Below are 14,914 nucleotides of genomic sequence, written 5' to 3' on the forward strand. Positions count from 1 at the left end.
CATTACTAGAGTTATGCCTCTTTACAAAGGGAAAAAATGCTAAATATTTTGTTTCCGTACTCTAACTTAAGTTTGCCTCAACCAAATGTTATGAAACTTATACACAATGATTATTACTACAATATACAGATCAATTGTGAACTGTGGTGCTGTCACTTTTACTGTTCTAGAGGTATGCCCTTTTCAAATGGACAATTTGCTGAAAAATTTCAAAAATATCAATCAATTATATTTTTTTTAGATTGGAGTTATCCTCCTTTGTCCATGATTATAGTTGAATCAGCTGCAATCAATGCTTTTTAAAATCTTCTTAAAAAAATTGGAGTTATCTTTCTTTGACCAGAATGGTAGTTGAATCAACTAAAACCAATTTTGCTTTTATACAATGTTTCTGTTCTCTTAACTTAAGTTTGTCTCAACTAAATTCAATGAAATGTATATATATATTGTAATGCTTCTTACCACTAAACTCAGTTGAAGTTCAAATTTTGGCAGCTACACATTTACAGTTTTTGGAAAGATTGGAACTTGTTCTAAATCTTTCTTAAGGCACTGGCCTCCCTAACAACACGACAGGTTAGCTACTAAATGTATTCACTGCACTGAAATATAGTTCCCTATAGTTCTCATGTATTTGCACATAATACACATATAAACTGTGAAAAAAATGGTATATGTTTGGAGCAGTTCATTCAAGAATGTATGTCATTAAGATGTGTGTATGTGCAGGCTTTTTTAATGAGTTTGATTGAGTATTGATAAAATACTAGTATGATTGACAACTGTCATTATCACCAAACAATCAGAGACAAGGTGGACCTTTAATTACAATGCCCCACCTCCTTAACTGCCAATCAAATTGACCACATTACTTATCAATCTCAGTCTTACATAATTATACAGACCAATATACAAATATTTGACCTCATAATTGAATGTACACAAATACATGTATATATATTAGGTGTTTGTATACATATAAGGATGATAGATTTATCCATTGCCCATTACTTTTGATCTACACTACATAAAGTGAATTTACAAAAGTGACTCTGTAAACTATGTCTGAAAGATAAATGATTAATTTAGAATTAACAAGATCTTTAAAAAAAAATGTAAAGGTATTCAAGTAAGGTCTATAATTTACTTGATAAATTTCCAATAATCATCTGTAACTTTAAAATCAACAATTTAGGTTAGTTCACTTATATTTTTTTTATCAGTAATTAATTAATTGGCTTGAAACAGTTAGTAAAATTTGAAAAGTTTAAATTTATACATGTATAACAAAAAATTTATTTTTTAAATTTTATTCCCCTTGACAAATGTCTATTAACAATTTTAGTCAGATGAACATATAGAAGAAGTGAATATATAATTTTGCAATCACGAAAGATAAAATCCACATTTCAATAGAATAAGTTTTTTTAATTTGTTTACGTTGAAAAGTACATAAATAAATGTAATTTTCAGTATTAGTGCTTTATTAATGTTCTTTTTTTGTCCCCACCATACCTTGATATGAAATTATTCAAACTATTCTTCCAATCTTTCCATGAGTGATATCCATCACTTTGATTAAGTTATGTCCCTTTATAACGTTATACATTAGCGGGGGCATCATCTGTGTCCCTATGGACACATTCACTATTTATTTTTTTATGCATCTGAATAAGAATAAAAGTTATGTAGTCTTTTTTCAATTACATTTTTTAAAACAATAAAATCGGCATAGCGTTTGCAAATAGGTCCCTATACATGTGGATTTACATGTAATATTTTTGCTCTTTTTATCTCAATTCAAAGGTTACTTCTCTTATAAGGTTAGTTTTGTTTTGTCCCCAGGTTGATATTGATGTTGATCCAGAAAAAAGTTAGAATGGCATATTTTTACTAAATAAGCAATAATTGCTCTTATATCTTCTAGTTGTTTTCACTAGAAAGGGAAGAAGTTCCTATTATAATCATTGATTATAATCGTCAATTTTTGGTTCTATCTATGTCATTTCAACATTAATCATGTTAATTAGATGTCAAGGTAATTACGTGTATATATGATTTAAAACTTTATTGTTGGTTCTGTAATTTTAGTTTATTTATGACCTAATAGCATCTGCTTATTATTTCCATTCAAGTAATCATTCCATGATTTACTTTGTACAAAAAGAATGTCAACAAAAAAATCTGTATGAAAAGATATACAGATCAATTTTTGACTCTTTAATTTGCTATGTAAACAATTTGTAGTAGTAAAAATCTGTTTATTTATTGATAACATTGGGCCAGCTGTTACATGTGTTACATGTAGATTTCTTTCCATTTTTTTTTATCACTTACTGAACTTATTTAAATAGATATATTTAGCCATTGAAGGCATAAAAAGAAGTTATTATTAACAGTATGCTGTGGAATTTATATTAAGTGCTAAAAGATTTGATAACAACATGAAAAATTCTTCAATTGAGGATTTATCATTGAAGTTATATTTGTGTGATGAAGTGTAAGATTAGCCAAGTTTTGTATTGAACATGATGAAACGAATGATACAAAATCACTCCAAAAATGTACATCATTAGGACATGTAAGAACAACAAAAAAAGGGTCAGTGGATGGGAGAGGAGTAATTTTTCTCTATTCTGTACTTTTTGGCCATTACTCTATATCTGTTATCCACATCATTACCCTCACTTAGATACAGATGGGCATGTTTTTTATAGCACTTATCTGTCTGTTTGTCATTACTTAATTTATTGTCAACACAATATTTTATATTAAAATTACTTTAATGGTTACAATGTAATGTCTTTTCCCTTTGTTTTCAGGATTAAATATAAACAATGTTAGAAGGGCTTGCAGCTTGGGTGCTAAATACCTACATTGGTGAATATGTAGAAAATCTGAACACAGCTCAGTTATCTATTGCTCTGTTACAAGGTAAGCAACACAGATTTTTCAGACTACGAATTTCACAGTGTCTCTTTTAATAGGTTTAGCCTCAGATCTTCTTGAATACCCATGTCTACATAAATTTGGTTATACAAGGGATGCGACGCATATAATAAGCATTCAATCTCAGGGACTGCACTCAGCCTCCTTGAAAATGTTATAAAAGAAATCCAACATGCATCATCATTTTTTCTGTAGCCAGTTCCAAAATATTTGTGCTGAGACACTTCTTTTCAAACCACGAAAATTGTTACCCACAAAAATAAATGAATGCACAGTATATCAAAATATGTAAAAGTATATTTTCACAATTTCCCTGATAATATAATTCATAAATACATGTATATTGAAGAAAGAATTTAAATTTAATTGTTTAATATAACATAATTTTTTTTTTCTTTCTATGAAACATGACAAGTACATGATTATTTCCCAGTCATTTTAAATAGTTGGACATAATTGGTGGACATAATGTCATTGATTAAGTTTGATATATTTTGTAGGTGCAGTTGAGTTAGAAAATTTACCTCTAAAGAAAGATGCCTTAAAGTACTTAGACTTACCACTGCAAGTAAAGTCAGGTAAATATATAAATGTACTAAAATTGAGAATGGAAAAGGGGAAAGTGTCAACCAATAAAGATTTCCAACTTGTTTTGATGGAAGTTATTAACTGATTATAAACTTGGCATATTCAATCTGAAACATATTGAATAAAGTAGGAATTTGTTAAAGGCAGAGTTTTCACATCAATAAATTATATACAAATAAACTTTTCTTTGTTCCTCAAATTTATATAAAAATTTTGAATATTGTGTAGATATAAAATCTGACTTATTTATTTGGTGTAAGAATACAATCGACCACAATTGAGATTAATATTCACTTTTTAATAGTTTAATATATTTGTAAAAATGATAAGGTTATAACAAAATGTGTTGACTGTTCTAAAAATTTAAATATCAGGGCTGTTATATTTTTCCTTTAGGTTTTATTGGTAAAATTACTCTACAGATCCCTATAAGATATTTACGAAGTGAACCATGGGTAATTTCCATAGAAAAGTTATACTTGGTTGCAGGACCATACAGACATACACAGGTAATGATTGTTTGATTAGTTAAATAATTGTTCCAAGTGACCCTAATGTAAAAGAGCAGCTAAAAATACTAAAGGGATATTCTAATTCATCATGCTCATAAGTCGATATTAAAAAACTGACAATGGCAGCCGCAAGGCATCAAAAGACAAACAAAACAAAACATTAAAAAAAAACAAAGAAAATTAAGCTGACGCTATTTGTCTTATACATATTCATTTCATTCCCTCCCTTTTTTAACAGTTTGCCAAAAGCACAATGAAAAATGTTCTAAATAAGGGTTGGAACACTACATGAATATAGCTTTTAGATTGAGAAGTTATATATTTTTACTGTGTTTTACTGTACCTTTTTTTCTTTTTTTTTGTGTTTGTTTTTGTTTATCATGACAAATTGTTTTTACAGTTTGATGAAGAGAAAACTAAGAAAGATGAACAGACAAAGAAAGTTGCAATGCTGGAGGCTTTGGAAAAAGAGTGGAAGGTAGCAATTTAGTTTTAATATTAAATGAGAAAATAAGTATGAACAATGAAAAAGTTTTGGTCAAGGTAGTTCAATTTAAAGTCCAATCAACTTGTAACTTCTAATTTTTATGCCAAATTAGTGTTTTGAACCCAATTTCAGGGTCCACTGAACATAGAAAATGAGTTCAAGCGGGGCATTCTCGCACTGTGAACACATTCCTGTTTTATCCCATTATTTTCTATTACAGATACAGAAACAAGAGAAACATGAAGCATATGGATCCTCATGGTTTTCCTATGGAACCTCAATAGCCAGCAACATCTTAGAAAATATACAGGTGTGTCTCATAGATAGGTTCCACCAAATATACAGGTGTGTCTCATAGATAGGTTCCACCAAATATACAGCCTTACAGGTGTGTCTCATAGATAGGTTCCACCAAATATACAGCCTTACAGGTGTGTCTCATAGATAGGTTCCACCAAATATACAGCCTTACAGGTGTGTCTCATAGATAGGTTCCACCAAATATACAGGTGTGTCTCATAGATAGGTTCCACCAAATATACAGGTGTGTCTCATAGATAGGTTCCACCAAATATACAGGTGTGTCTGATAGATAGGTTCCACCAAATATACAGGTGTGTCTCATAGATAGGTTCCACCAAATATACAGCCTTACAGGTGTGTCTCATAGATAGGTTCCACCAAATATACAGGTGTGTCTCATAGATAGGTTCCACCAAATATACAGCCTTACAGGTGTGTCTCATAGATAGGTTCCACCAAATATACAGGTGTGTCTCATAGATAGGTTCCACCAAATATACAGCCTTACAGGTGTGTCTCATAGATAGGTTCCACCAAATATACAGCCTTACAGGTGTGTCTCATAGATAGGTTCCACCAAATATACAGGTGTGTCTCATAGATAGGTTCCACCAAATATACAGGTGTGTCTCATAGATAGGTTCCACCAAATATACAGGTGTGTCTGATAGATAGGTTCCACCAAATATACAGGTGTGTCTCATAGATAGGTTCCACCAAATATACAGCCTTACAGGTGTGTCTCATAGATAGGTTCCACCAAATATACAGGTGTGTCTCATAGATAGGTTCCACCAAATTTACAGGTGTGTCTCATAGATAGGTTCCACCAAATATACAGCCTTACAGGTGTGTCTCATAGATAGGTTCCACCAAATTTACAGGTGTGTCTCATAGATAGGTTCCACCAAATATACAGCCTTACAGGTGTGTCTCATAGATAGGTTCCACCAAATAATGAAATATACAGCCTTACAGGTGTGTCTCATAGATAGGTTCCACCAAATATACAGGTGTGTCTCATAGATAGGTTCCACAAATATACAGGTGTGTCTCATAGATAGGTTCCACCAAATATACAGGTGTGTCTGATAGATAGGTTCCACCAAATATACAGGTGTGTCTCATAGATAGGTTCCACCAAATATACAGCCTTACAGGTGTGTCTCATAGATAGGTTCCACCAAATATACAGGTGTGTCTCATAGATAGGTTCCACCAAATATACAGCCTTACAGGTGTGTCTCATAGATAGGTTCCACCAAATATACAGGTGTGTCTCATAGATAGGTTCCACCAAATATCATTTGTTTGAAATAACTGTTTTTGCTGAAATGACTGATAATCACATCATTAAGTTTAGGAAGATCTCACAGACAAACATAGTTGAAGTTTGACTTAAGCTGACTATATCAGCAAAAAGTTCAATTCAAAATGTGTACTCTACCCTGGCAATGGGGGACAAGTGTGCCATCTGTTATTGCTGGCAATTACAAATCTATTTTCTTTTGATGCTTTTATTTTAAGTTCTAACTCATCAATTTTATCAAGTTTCTTATATTTCTCTTTTTTCTTTCCTTGACAGTTAAAGATAAAAGATGTCCATATCAGATATGAGGATGACCAGCTAATTCCATCATGTCCATTTGCATTTGGTATAGCTATCAAAAGTCTGTCAGCTGTTAGTACCAATGGAAAATGGGTAAGTAGCTTAATTATACAGTTTAACTAATTTTTTCATGTAAAAATGTCAAATCTACTGTTGAAATATAGTTCTTCTAAAATAGCAAAAGCCCAGAGAAAATTGAACCATATACTTATATTAACTAAAGCTATATTTGTACTTTTGCAATTTAGATATGTTTAAACTATACATAATTAAATCCTAGTATAGCTTGTGTATTCTTAATAGAAATCAGACTACAATCATGACAATATCAAATAAGATTCCCACATGAAAGTGTCTTGTTCTGCGTTTAACTGACATTATAAATATGTCGACAATAAAGACAACAACACTGAAGTTCACTTATACTTTTACAGTTACATTATAAATTGCAGATCATAATACATACAATTATTGGAATAGTTAACCTTATACATTTTTATATTTGCAGGAAGTGAAATTTGTGAGTCATGATGAGACTAACATGATGCATAAACGTATTGACCTTGAGAACTTCTCCGTGTACTTAGACACACATGCCACCATGTTGGGGAGTTTGTCTATGTCAGATTTGTCTGTAAGTGTTTACATTATGCAATTTTGTTCAAAATCTGTAAGCATTTATGTGAATGAAGTCATCATAGATACTGTGAAAGTACTTTAATTCGTGGGTATCAATTTTCGTGGTTTGAACAATATTTACATGTTCGTGGGTTTTTAAATTCGTGGATTTAAGTTTTCTATGAAAAAAAAATTGGAAAAATTGAAGCCATTAGAAACGAAGGTTACAAATTGTCTGTATTGAAGGAAATGCAAAGTAAACATTGACCTGTCTAAATCGTTGTGACCACACTAATTAACCCAGATAGAGTGATCAACATATTAAACATAAACAAATGCTATAAATGTATCAGAAGTCAAACCTACATGGGGATATTTCCATGTCTTGATTTTGACAATGGTCATTTTATTTCGTTGGACACTTAAATTCGTGGATAAAGTCATCCACGAAAACCACGAAAATTGGTTCCCCATGAACAAAATTACTTTCACAGTACCAGGATTGGAATTTTGTATTTACGCCAGACGCACGTTTTGTCTACAAAAGACTCATCAGTGACACTTGAAATCAATAAAGGTTATTATTTTAGCGCTTTCTGTTATGTTTGATGTAGATCAGCCTTTTACACATGCGTCTGTGAAATGACTTTGAATTGAACACTTCATAAAACATAAATTTTGCTAATATATTAATTGAAAAGAAAGTGTTGTTTAAATCCAAATTAAAGTAACATTTTTGTTGAATATACTCTCTAGTAATATAAGATAGTAAATTTCTGTACAATTTGAATTAAGTTTGGTTTGTTTTCAGGATGCTTTAGAAAGAGAGATGTTTGTTTCCAAGAAATCTAATCTTTTCCAGGTAAAATAGTGTTTTAAAAGTTATATTTTGCCACTGGTTATTGTCTCGCCTTGACGGAGTCAAAAAGCGAGATATAGGTATGCTGTTTCCAGCGTCAGCGTCAACAATGTATTAGTTTGTGATTAGGTCTAGTTTGGTAGTGGTAGGTCAATCATATTTGGTATGCAGTTGTATAAGCATTGGCACATCCCATTTCCATGGAGATTATTTGGCACTGGCTCCTCAGTCATGGTCTATTGACTTCGAAACTTTTGCTTATTTTATATGTATTAGTTTTTGATTAGGTCAGTTGAAGGGGAACCATTAGAGGTAGGCCAATGATATTTGGTATTCAGTTGTATAAGCATTGGCAAATCTCATTTCCATGGAGAATATTTGGCCTTGCCCCTCAGTCACAGTCTAATGACTTTGAAACTTATCTTATATACAAAAAAGAAGATGTGGTAGTTTACGTGACTGTATTAGTTTGTGATTAGATCAGTTTAAGATAATGTTAAGTCAATGATATTTGGTATGCAAATTTATTGGCATTTGCAAGTATTGTTTCCATGGAGATTATATAGCCCCTCCCCTCTTCATGTTTTATTGACTTTGAAACTTTTACATAGTTTACACTTCAATGTTTGTATTTACGTTTGGGAACAACATATGGACCATAATTTGCTATTGGGCTCCGTTTCCTATAACTATAGAAAAGTGATAAAATGTGAATTACTGTAAGAAAAGTTGTAACTACATCTAAAGATGCCATTATTTTTATCAACATACAAGTGTATGCTACTCTTCCCTAGAAAAAAAATTGAAATTAACAAATTTCAAAGATTATACGACCGTATTTGTGTGTCGTTTCTCGCGTTACTTTTCGCGTCCGAAGTGCATAACGCTGACTAATTTATAGATAATCGTCACCGGCAAATTCGTAATTTTTGCTTTAAAATAACAAAGAACATCGACCAATAAGAATAGTGAGAAGAAAATGCCCAGAACTATAAGTATTTCTGTAGCAGGTGTAAGAACACTGTCGTTATTTTGGTTTCCCATTTCGTAACGCACATTTTAGATGGTTTAATCTGCTTTGTTGTAAAAGAATTCTTTGCAACATTATGCAAATACGAACTCTCGCGAGATGTTCAAACAGGTAAATCAGAGATGATTTACATTCTTGTTTTGTTCTTCGTAATAATTAAGTTAGAAAATGACGTTATCGTTATGCGTTACATTTCACACGAAACAGAAGTCCATTTATTTATTAAAATTGTTTTTGTCGTTAAGTTCTAATTATTTCCGGTCATACGTGAAACATGTGACTAACATGTGATCACGCCCTTACAGCCAGATATACGAAATACTAGGTCTAAACATTGTATTTGTTTCCAACGGGATGTAAGCAAACATAATCTGTAGGCTTGTTTCGTCTTGTTTAAAAAAGGAAAATAAAATTTTCAAAGAGATTGCGCCGGGGGTCTATTATTTTTCCTATGTGCATAATGTTACATACGATCTTGTGTGAAAATAAATGCCCAATGACTTGACAAAATCGATTTCAGATTTGACCGACGTTTTAACACACTCCGTTTCCCAATAACGATGTAAAGGGTCCTTGGAAAATTCAATCGAAATTACGTCTCCTATCATGGTGCCGATGTTCGTTGGATTGATTTAGCTTCAACAGTAAATATTACTGGATATTTTAGGTGAATAAAGATAATTTAATAAAAAATACATGTTAATGTACCGTTACACTTGGAATGTACAAAGTTGGTATCTTTGTCACAATTTTTAATTATTTTTTTTATTCATGTTCTGCAAACACTTATCAGAAACGCAATAAACTTGTCAAAGGAAAAGTAAACTTTTACCATGCACGACTTGAACGGAAGTACTTTATTGATTTTAGCCCACTAAAGTAGGTTAAAATGTGGAAACCATGTAGATGGTGTACAGGTCACAAATATCACATGGTGCCTATTTTAAAGATGCTAATTCCAAGTTAAAAGTTGTTTTCTTTACTGGATTTAAAGAATTTAACATTACCAATGATTTGGAATAAATTGTATATAACTGGAATTTCAAAACCAAATATAAATACATTTTTTTGGCTAAAACATCAAGATACAACGATTATGGTATCCTGTATCAATGAAGAAAACACGGAAATTCCTGAATAAATTGTACTAATTGTTTTCAAAACAAGCACATATTTAGGAGTTTTATAATACTGTTACATTTAAGATGGATTTTAAGAATAAGTATACTGTTCAGATCATTTTAAGCAGATTTTGCAATAAAATAAAACTAAAAAAATGCTTTCGGTTTCTTATGGTTTCCTGTCGCGTTTAAAAAAAACTTTAATTTAACATTGAAAATAGATTTTAAATATTAACATGAAGCAAGTAACACTAGTAATGGTGTCCATTTATGTCTTTTGAAATATATTGTGCAAAATAAAGAAAATAAAGATTGGTTTCCTGTTTTGTTTCCTGTCACGTAAACGGTGAATCAAAATGTATTAATTTTTTCTCGAAAAACTCAATTGTTCCATTAATACTATTCTAACATCAACACAACCCACAGAATAAAAGTTAAAGTTTTAGAACTTATAAAAAAGGATACAAAAAGAAACCAAAGGCCGAATACCAAATTATGGTCCATATAATAAGTCAATGGTATTTGGTATGCAGTTGTATTACCATTGGAATATCTCATTTACATGGATATTGTTTAGCCATGTAACTCAGTCATGGCTCATTGACTTTGAATATTTGCATAACTTGTGTAAGATGTTAAAGTATTGCTATTTTGATATCAACATTTGCATAATCAAAATTACAAAAAGGCGAGACATATCTCTGTGATAACAGTTTATGATATAATACTAATCTTCAATAACTAGATTACATTCACAAATAATGATGATACTTTGGAAAAGGCTGTTTTTATTCTGATTATCTTGCAGAATTATTAAAGAATTGTTATCTGTACTCCGATGTGAAATTTAAACATGATCTTATTTTCAAAACTTTGAAAAATGACAAAATTTACAAAAGGAAAGTGATCAGAACAAAACTTATGGAACCTCATTGATTACATTGTACCATTAGTCTTTGATTCAAAAATGCAAAACTTGCTTATAACATGGTGATGGTGGGGAAAAGTTAATACCAATTTTGTTTAATCAACATTTTTGACAGTTTTCAACACAAATCTTTTGAACATGACTGAAAGATTGTACAAATATTATTTTGTGGTATTGTCCCACCCTTTGAGTCTTTGATACACTTTTATGATAAACTTTTAACGTTTAAATCAGTGTTTACATTGAACAGATTGAAAATATATTATTTATATGTATTTTCATTAATTAAGATCATTTTTTTACTCAGTTTGATTAATTTATGATAGATTTTTCTTAGAAGAAATTTAAAGGAATGACAATAATTGAATAAACTACACAGAGAACAATGCTATTGTATTTTTTCAATTGAACAATAGAACAGACAAAAGTTTGACCAAGAGGAGATGACTCTGTGGAAAGCTTTTATTTAGTTTACAATAAACATGATAAAATGTTAGTGATAGTGAAAAAGAAAATTTCACATAGTGTTTCCTATTTGAATGTCATTAATTACAGTCCATATTTTCTTTAGGACCATGAATTCATCTTGGCTCCTATCAGTGCACAAACTAAACTTAAAAGGAACACATCAGCTCTGCCTCTGAGATCAGCTAATATGCCTAGAATTGATTTGAATATGAATTTAGATGACATCAATTTCTGTCTAAGTGAAGAACAGTATAGGTGTATTATACAGTGGTTAAAGGAGATAGAGAGACACGATAAAAGGAGGAAGTGTAAACAGTCATGTCCTACACAAGCCATAATGAAAAGGTAGGTAGGGTAGGATAAATATAGAATCAAGAGAGGCTTAGGGGTACAATAACACTGGTTAAAGGAGATAGAGAGACATGATAAAAGGAGGAAGTGTAAACAGTCATATCATACACAAGCTATAATGAAAAGATAGGTAGGGTAGGATAAATATAGAACCAAGAGAGGCTTAGGGGTACAATGAAAGTGATTAATGGAGATATAGAGACATGATAAAAGGAGGAAGTGTAAACAGTCATGTCATGTCATACACAAGCTATAATGAAAAGGTAGGTAGGGCCATAAAAAAAATAGGTTTGTTTGCCCAAACGCTACCTACCCAGAAAAAAGCTGCCTACTCAAATTCTTTTATTGTCCTGATTTGAAAAAGTTTTTTTTTAATCAGATAGGCATGAAGACTAATAAACACCCGATACTTTAATTACTCTTTTTGAAAAAAAAAAAAGAAAATGCCTACCTACTTCCCACTGTCTTAACCTTTGGATAGGGTTTGGGCAAACCAAAATATTTTCATTGTGGCCTAGGGTAGGATAAATATAGAATTAAGAGAGAATTAGGGGTACAATGACAGTGGTTAAAGGAGATATATAGAGACATGATAAAAGGAGGAAGTGTAAACAGTCATGTCATACACAAGCTATAATGAAAAGGTAGTGAGGTAGGATAAATATAGAATTAAGAGAAAATTAGGGGTACAATGACAGTGGTTAAAGGAGATAGAGAGACATGATAAAAGGAGGAAGTGTAAACAGTCATGTCCTACACAGGCTATAATGAAAAGGTAGGTAGGGTAGGATAAATATAGAATCAAAAGGTTTAAACCAATGAATTGCCTGTATTTTCCAAGAGGGAATGTTAATGTTGATTTTTATACAGGACCTGTGTTTACTTTATAGTTGCAATATCGTTTTTGGAAAATGACGCAGTCATTGTTCCATAACTGCCGACCTGATTTCTCTGCCTACCGCGCTTGGTTTCGTATTTACTAATTTCAATACAAACTGGAATGTGCTTGTGTTATCATTAATATGCATGAGCATTGTGTAGTAATCAGCCAGGAACCAGTTTACAAACTAACTGGTTTCTGTTTGTATTCCACTACAGTCGAACAAAGTGTTGTAGTTTGACAGGAACCAGTCCAGAATTTTGTAAACTACAAAACGTAATCGGTTATTATCATTCCGTTTTGGTGTTTCATACCGACTTATATGGTTTGAATAAGCTTAAGACCCTTCAAACATTAATGTGATAGGTATATTAAAGACTGTTTTACAAAAGGATGAAACTGTTTTGCTTTAAAAGTCGTACTATAGTGATATATGTTATGTACGGATTTCCACTCTCACCGGTTAATTTCTTCTTTTACATGTGCTTTTGAAACTTCCTGTTTAAACATCGCAAGTTTTAAAATTGTTTTTTGAGTGAATTAAACTTATTTTAACAATCACGAAGCGTTCGGGAATCATTTCAAGCAGTTTCTTCTTCTCTTTGATGATGGAAAATAGGTTTTCTCAAGAAAATACCGCAAACGATCGCAGAGGAATTGAAACGTACAAGTCAAGTCGGCACCTGGTTAAATTGGCATCTAGTCAAATCGGCACCTATTTGACGTCAATTCGGCTTCCAATAATATTTATTATAATATTTTCTATTCAATTAATTAATAACTGTTACCAAGTACATAGTGAATATTAGGTAAACAACGAAACCAAAGTGAATATGTTGTTGTGTATAAAAGTAAACAACGAAGCTATTGTTTTAACCATTAGACAATTATTAAAATTAAATGGAAAACTATGAGTCCCTTTCAATAAATCAAACTTTCATGCCAAATAATTAGCAAATTTAAGGTGGTTTTTTTTCCAGTAATGTTTAAACAGCATTAAACAAACAATCCTGTAAAAGACTCAACTGGTTAAATAATGCATAAAAATATCCAATATCTCATGTATTAGTCCAAATAATAATGACGTCTGACAAGGCTATTTTATTTTTTTCTGGGACGCCTTCCTAAGACATTCGTAAGAAGGCGTCCCAGAAAAAAATTAACATAGCCTTGTGGTCATAGGAAGGTGTCCCAGAATAAAATTTAAAAAGCCTTGCCAGACGTAATAATTATTTGGACTACTCATATATATCATTAAAAATACACCAAAAAATTCATGTAGTTGAGAAAAATAAATACATACAAAATGTACATGAACATCCAAAAAAGTGAAAGTTAGTATTAACTCTTTTTGCTTTAAAAATTTACAACTGCATTTAAGTATTGAATGCTTTTTTTTTGTAAATTCATTGAGGTGTAAAAGCGTTGACCGAAGTACTTTTTGTATGAAGCGCGTAAGCGTAAGCGCTTCATTCTAAAAATGTGCACACGGTCAACGCTTTTGCAACCCTATGAGGTTACAAAAAGAAACATTCAATACTTATAATTACTTTTTTTAGCTAGGATCATGAAAACACGAATTTTATAATTTTTTATTCAATTCATCTGTGCACTTTATTGTGGGACCACGTGTTATCATGAATGAAAAGTTTTATTGAGTGATGCAATTGCTTGAGGAATAACATGTGATGTGCAGTTAGCCAATCAGAATAAAGTATTATAATGAAACATATATCAAATTTAATTATAACAAAATACATTACGTTGTAAGAGTTATCTCCCCAAACACTGTTTTTCTTGTGGCCACCTCTCCTTCGTAACCGTAAAAGATTTTATTTTACCAAATTGCTCGTTACATATTTAGGATAAGAATATTCGTTTGAACCCTAGCTCTATGGGGACTCCATATGAGAGTTATTCCCCCTTTTTCATTTGATTCAAGCGATATGCATTTTCAACTGGTAAACCATAACTGATAGAGACCTAGGGTCTTCATGAGGTCATTGGTACTAAAAATGAAAATGAGGTCAATGTCAAAGGTCAAGGTCATATTATAAATTTTGATTTTGGCTTATTTTCACTTCTTTTCAAATACTGTATGACATTTTGACAAATAATTTTTCATAAATTATTAGTTGCGACATGTCCTTACTTGTATATTTTGGTTGAAAGGCTGCGCATACAATAAAAGGGAGTTTTTGTCCATCTTAC

At 31.5% G+C, this 14,914-nt stretch overlaps 1 protein-coding gene across 1 annotated transcript in view; it reads left to right on the forward strand.

Annotated features, from left to right (window-relative positions):
* The first annotated feature begins 2,820 nt into the window (after window positions 1–2,820).
* Window positions 2,821–14,914, forward strand: part of LOC143048409 (intermembrane lipid transfer protein VPS13D-like) — a 79,766-nt gene continuing 67,672 nt past the window's right edge. The window contains exons 1-9 of the mRNA XM_076222089.1: window positions 2,821–2,934; window positions 3,450–3,527; window positions 3,934–4,046; window positions 4,450–4,527; window positions 4,757–4,846; window positions 6,425–6,541; window positions 6,957–7,082; window positions 7,878–7,928; window positions 11,576–11,817. Of these exons, the coding sequence (XP_076078204.1) occupies window positions 2,838–2,934; window positions 3,450–3,527; window positions 3,934–4,046; window positions 4,450–4,527; window positions 4,757–4,846; window positions 6,425–6,541; window positions 6,957–7,082; window positions 7,878–7,928; window positions 11,576–11,817 (992 nt within the window). The 5' untranslated portion in view covers window positions 2,821–2,837. The remainder of the gene's footprint in view (window positions 2,935–3,449; window positions 3,528–3,933; window positions 4,047–4,449; window positions 4,528–4,756; window positions 4,847–6,424; window positions 6,542–6,956; window positions 7,083–7,877; window positions 7,929–11,575; window positions 11,818–14,914) is intronic.

This window comes from Mytilus galloprovincialis, chromosome 10 (genome assembly GCF_965363235.1).
Source record: "Mytilus galloprovincialis chromosome 10, xbMytGall1.hap1.1, whole genome shotgun sequence".
Taxonomy (NCBI): Eukaryota; Metazoa; Mollusca; class Bivalvia; order Mytilida; family Mytilidae; genus Mytilus; species Mytilus galloprovincialis.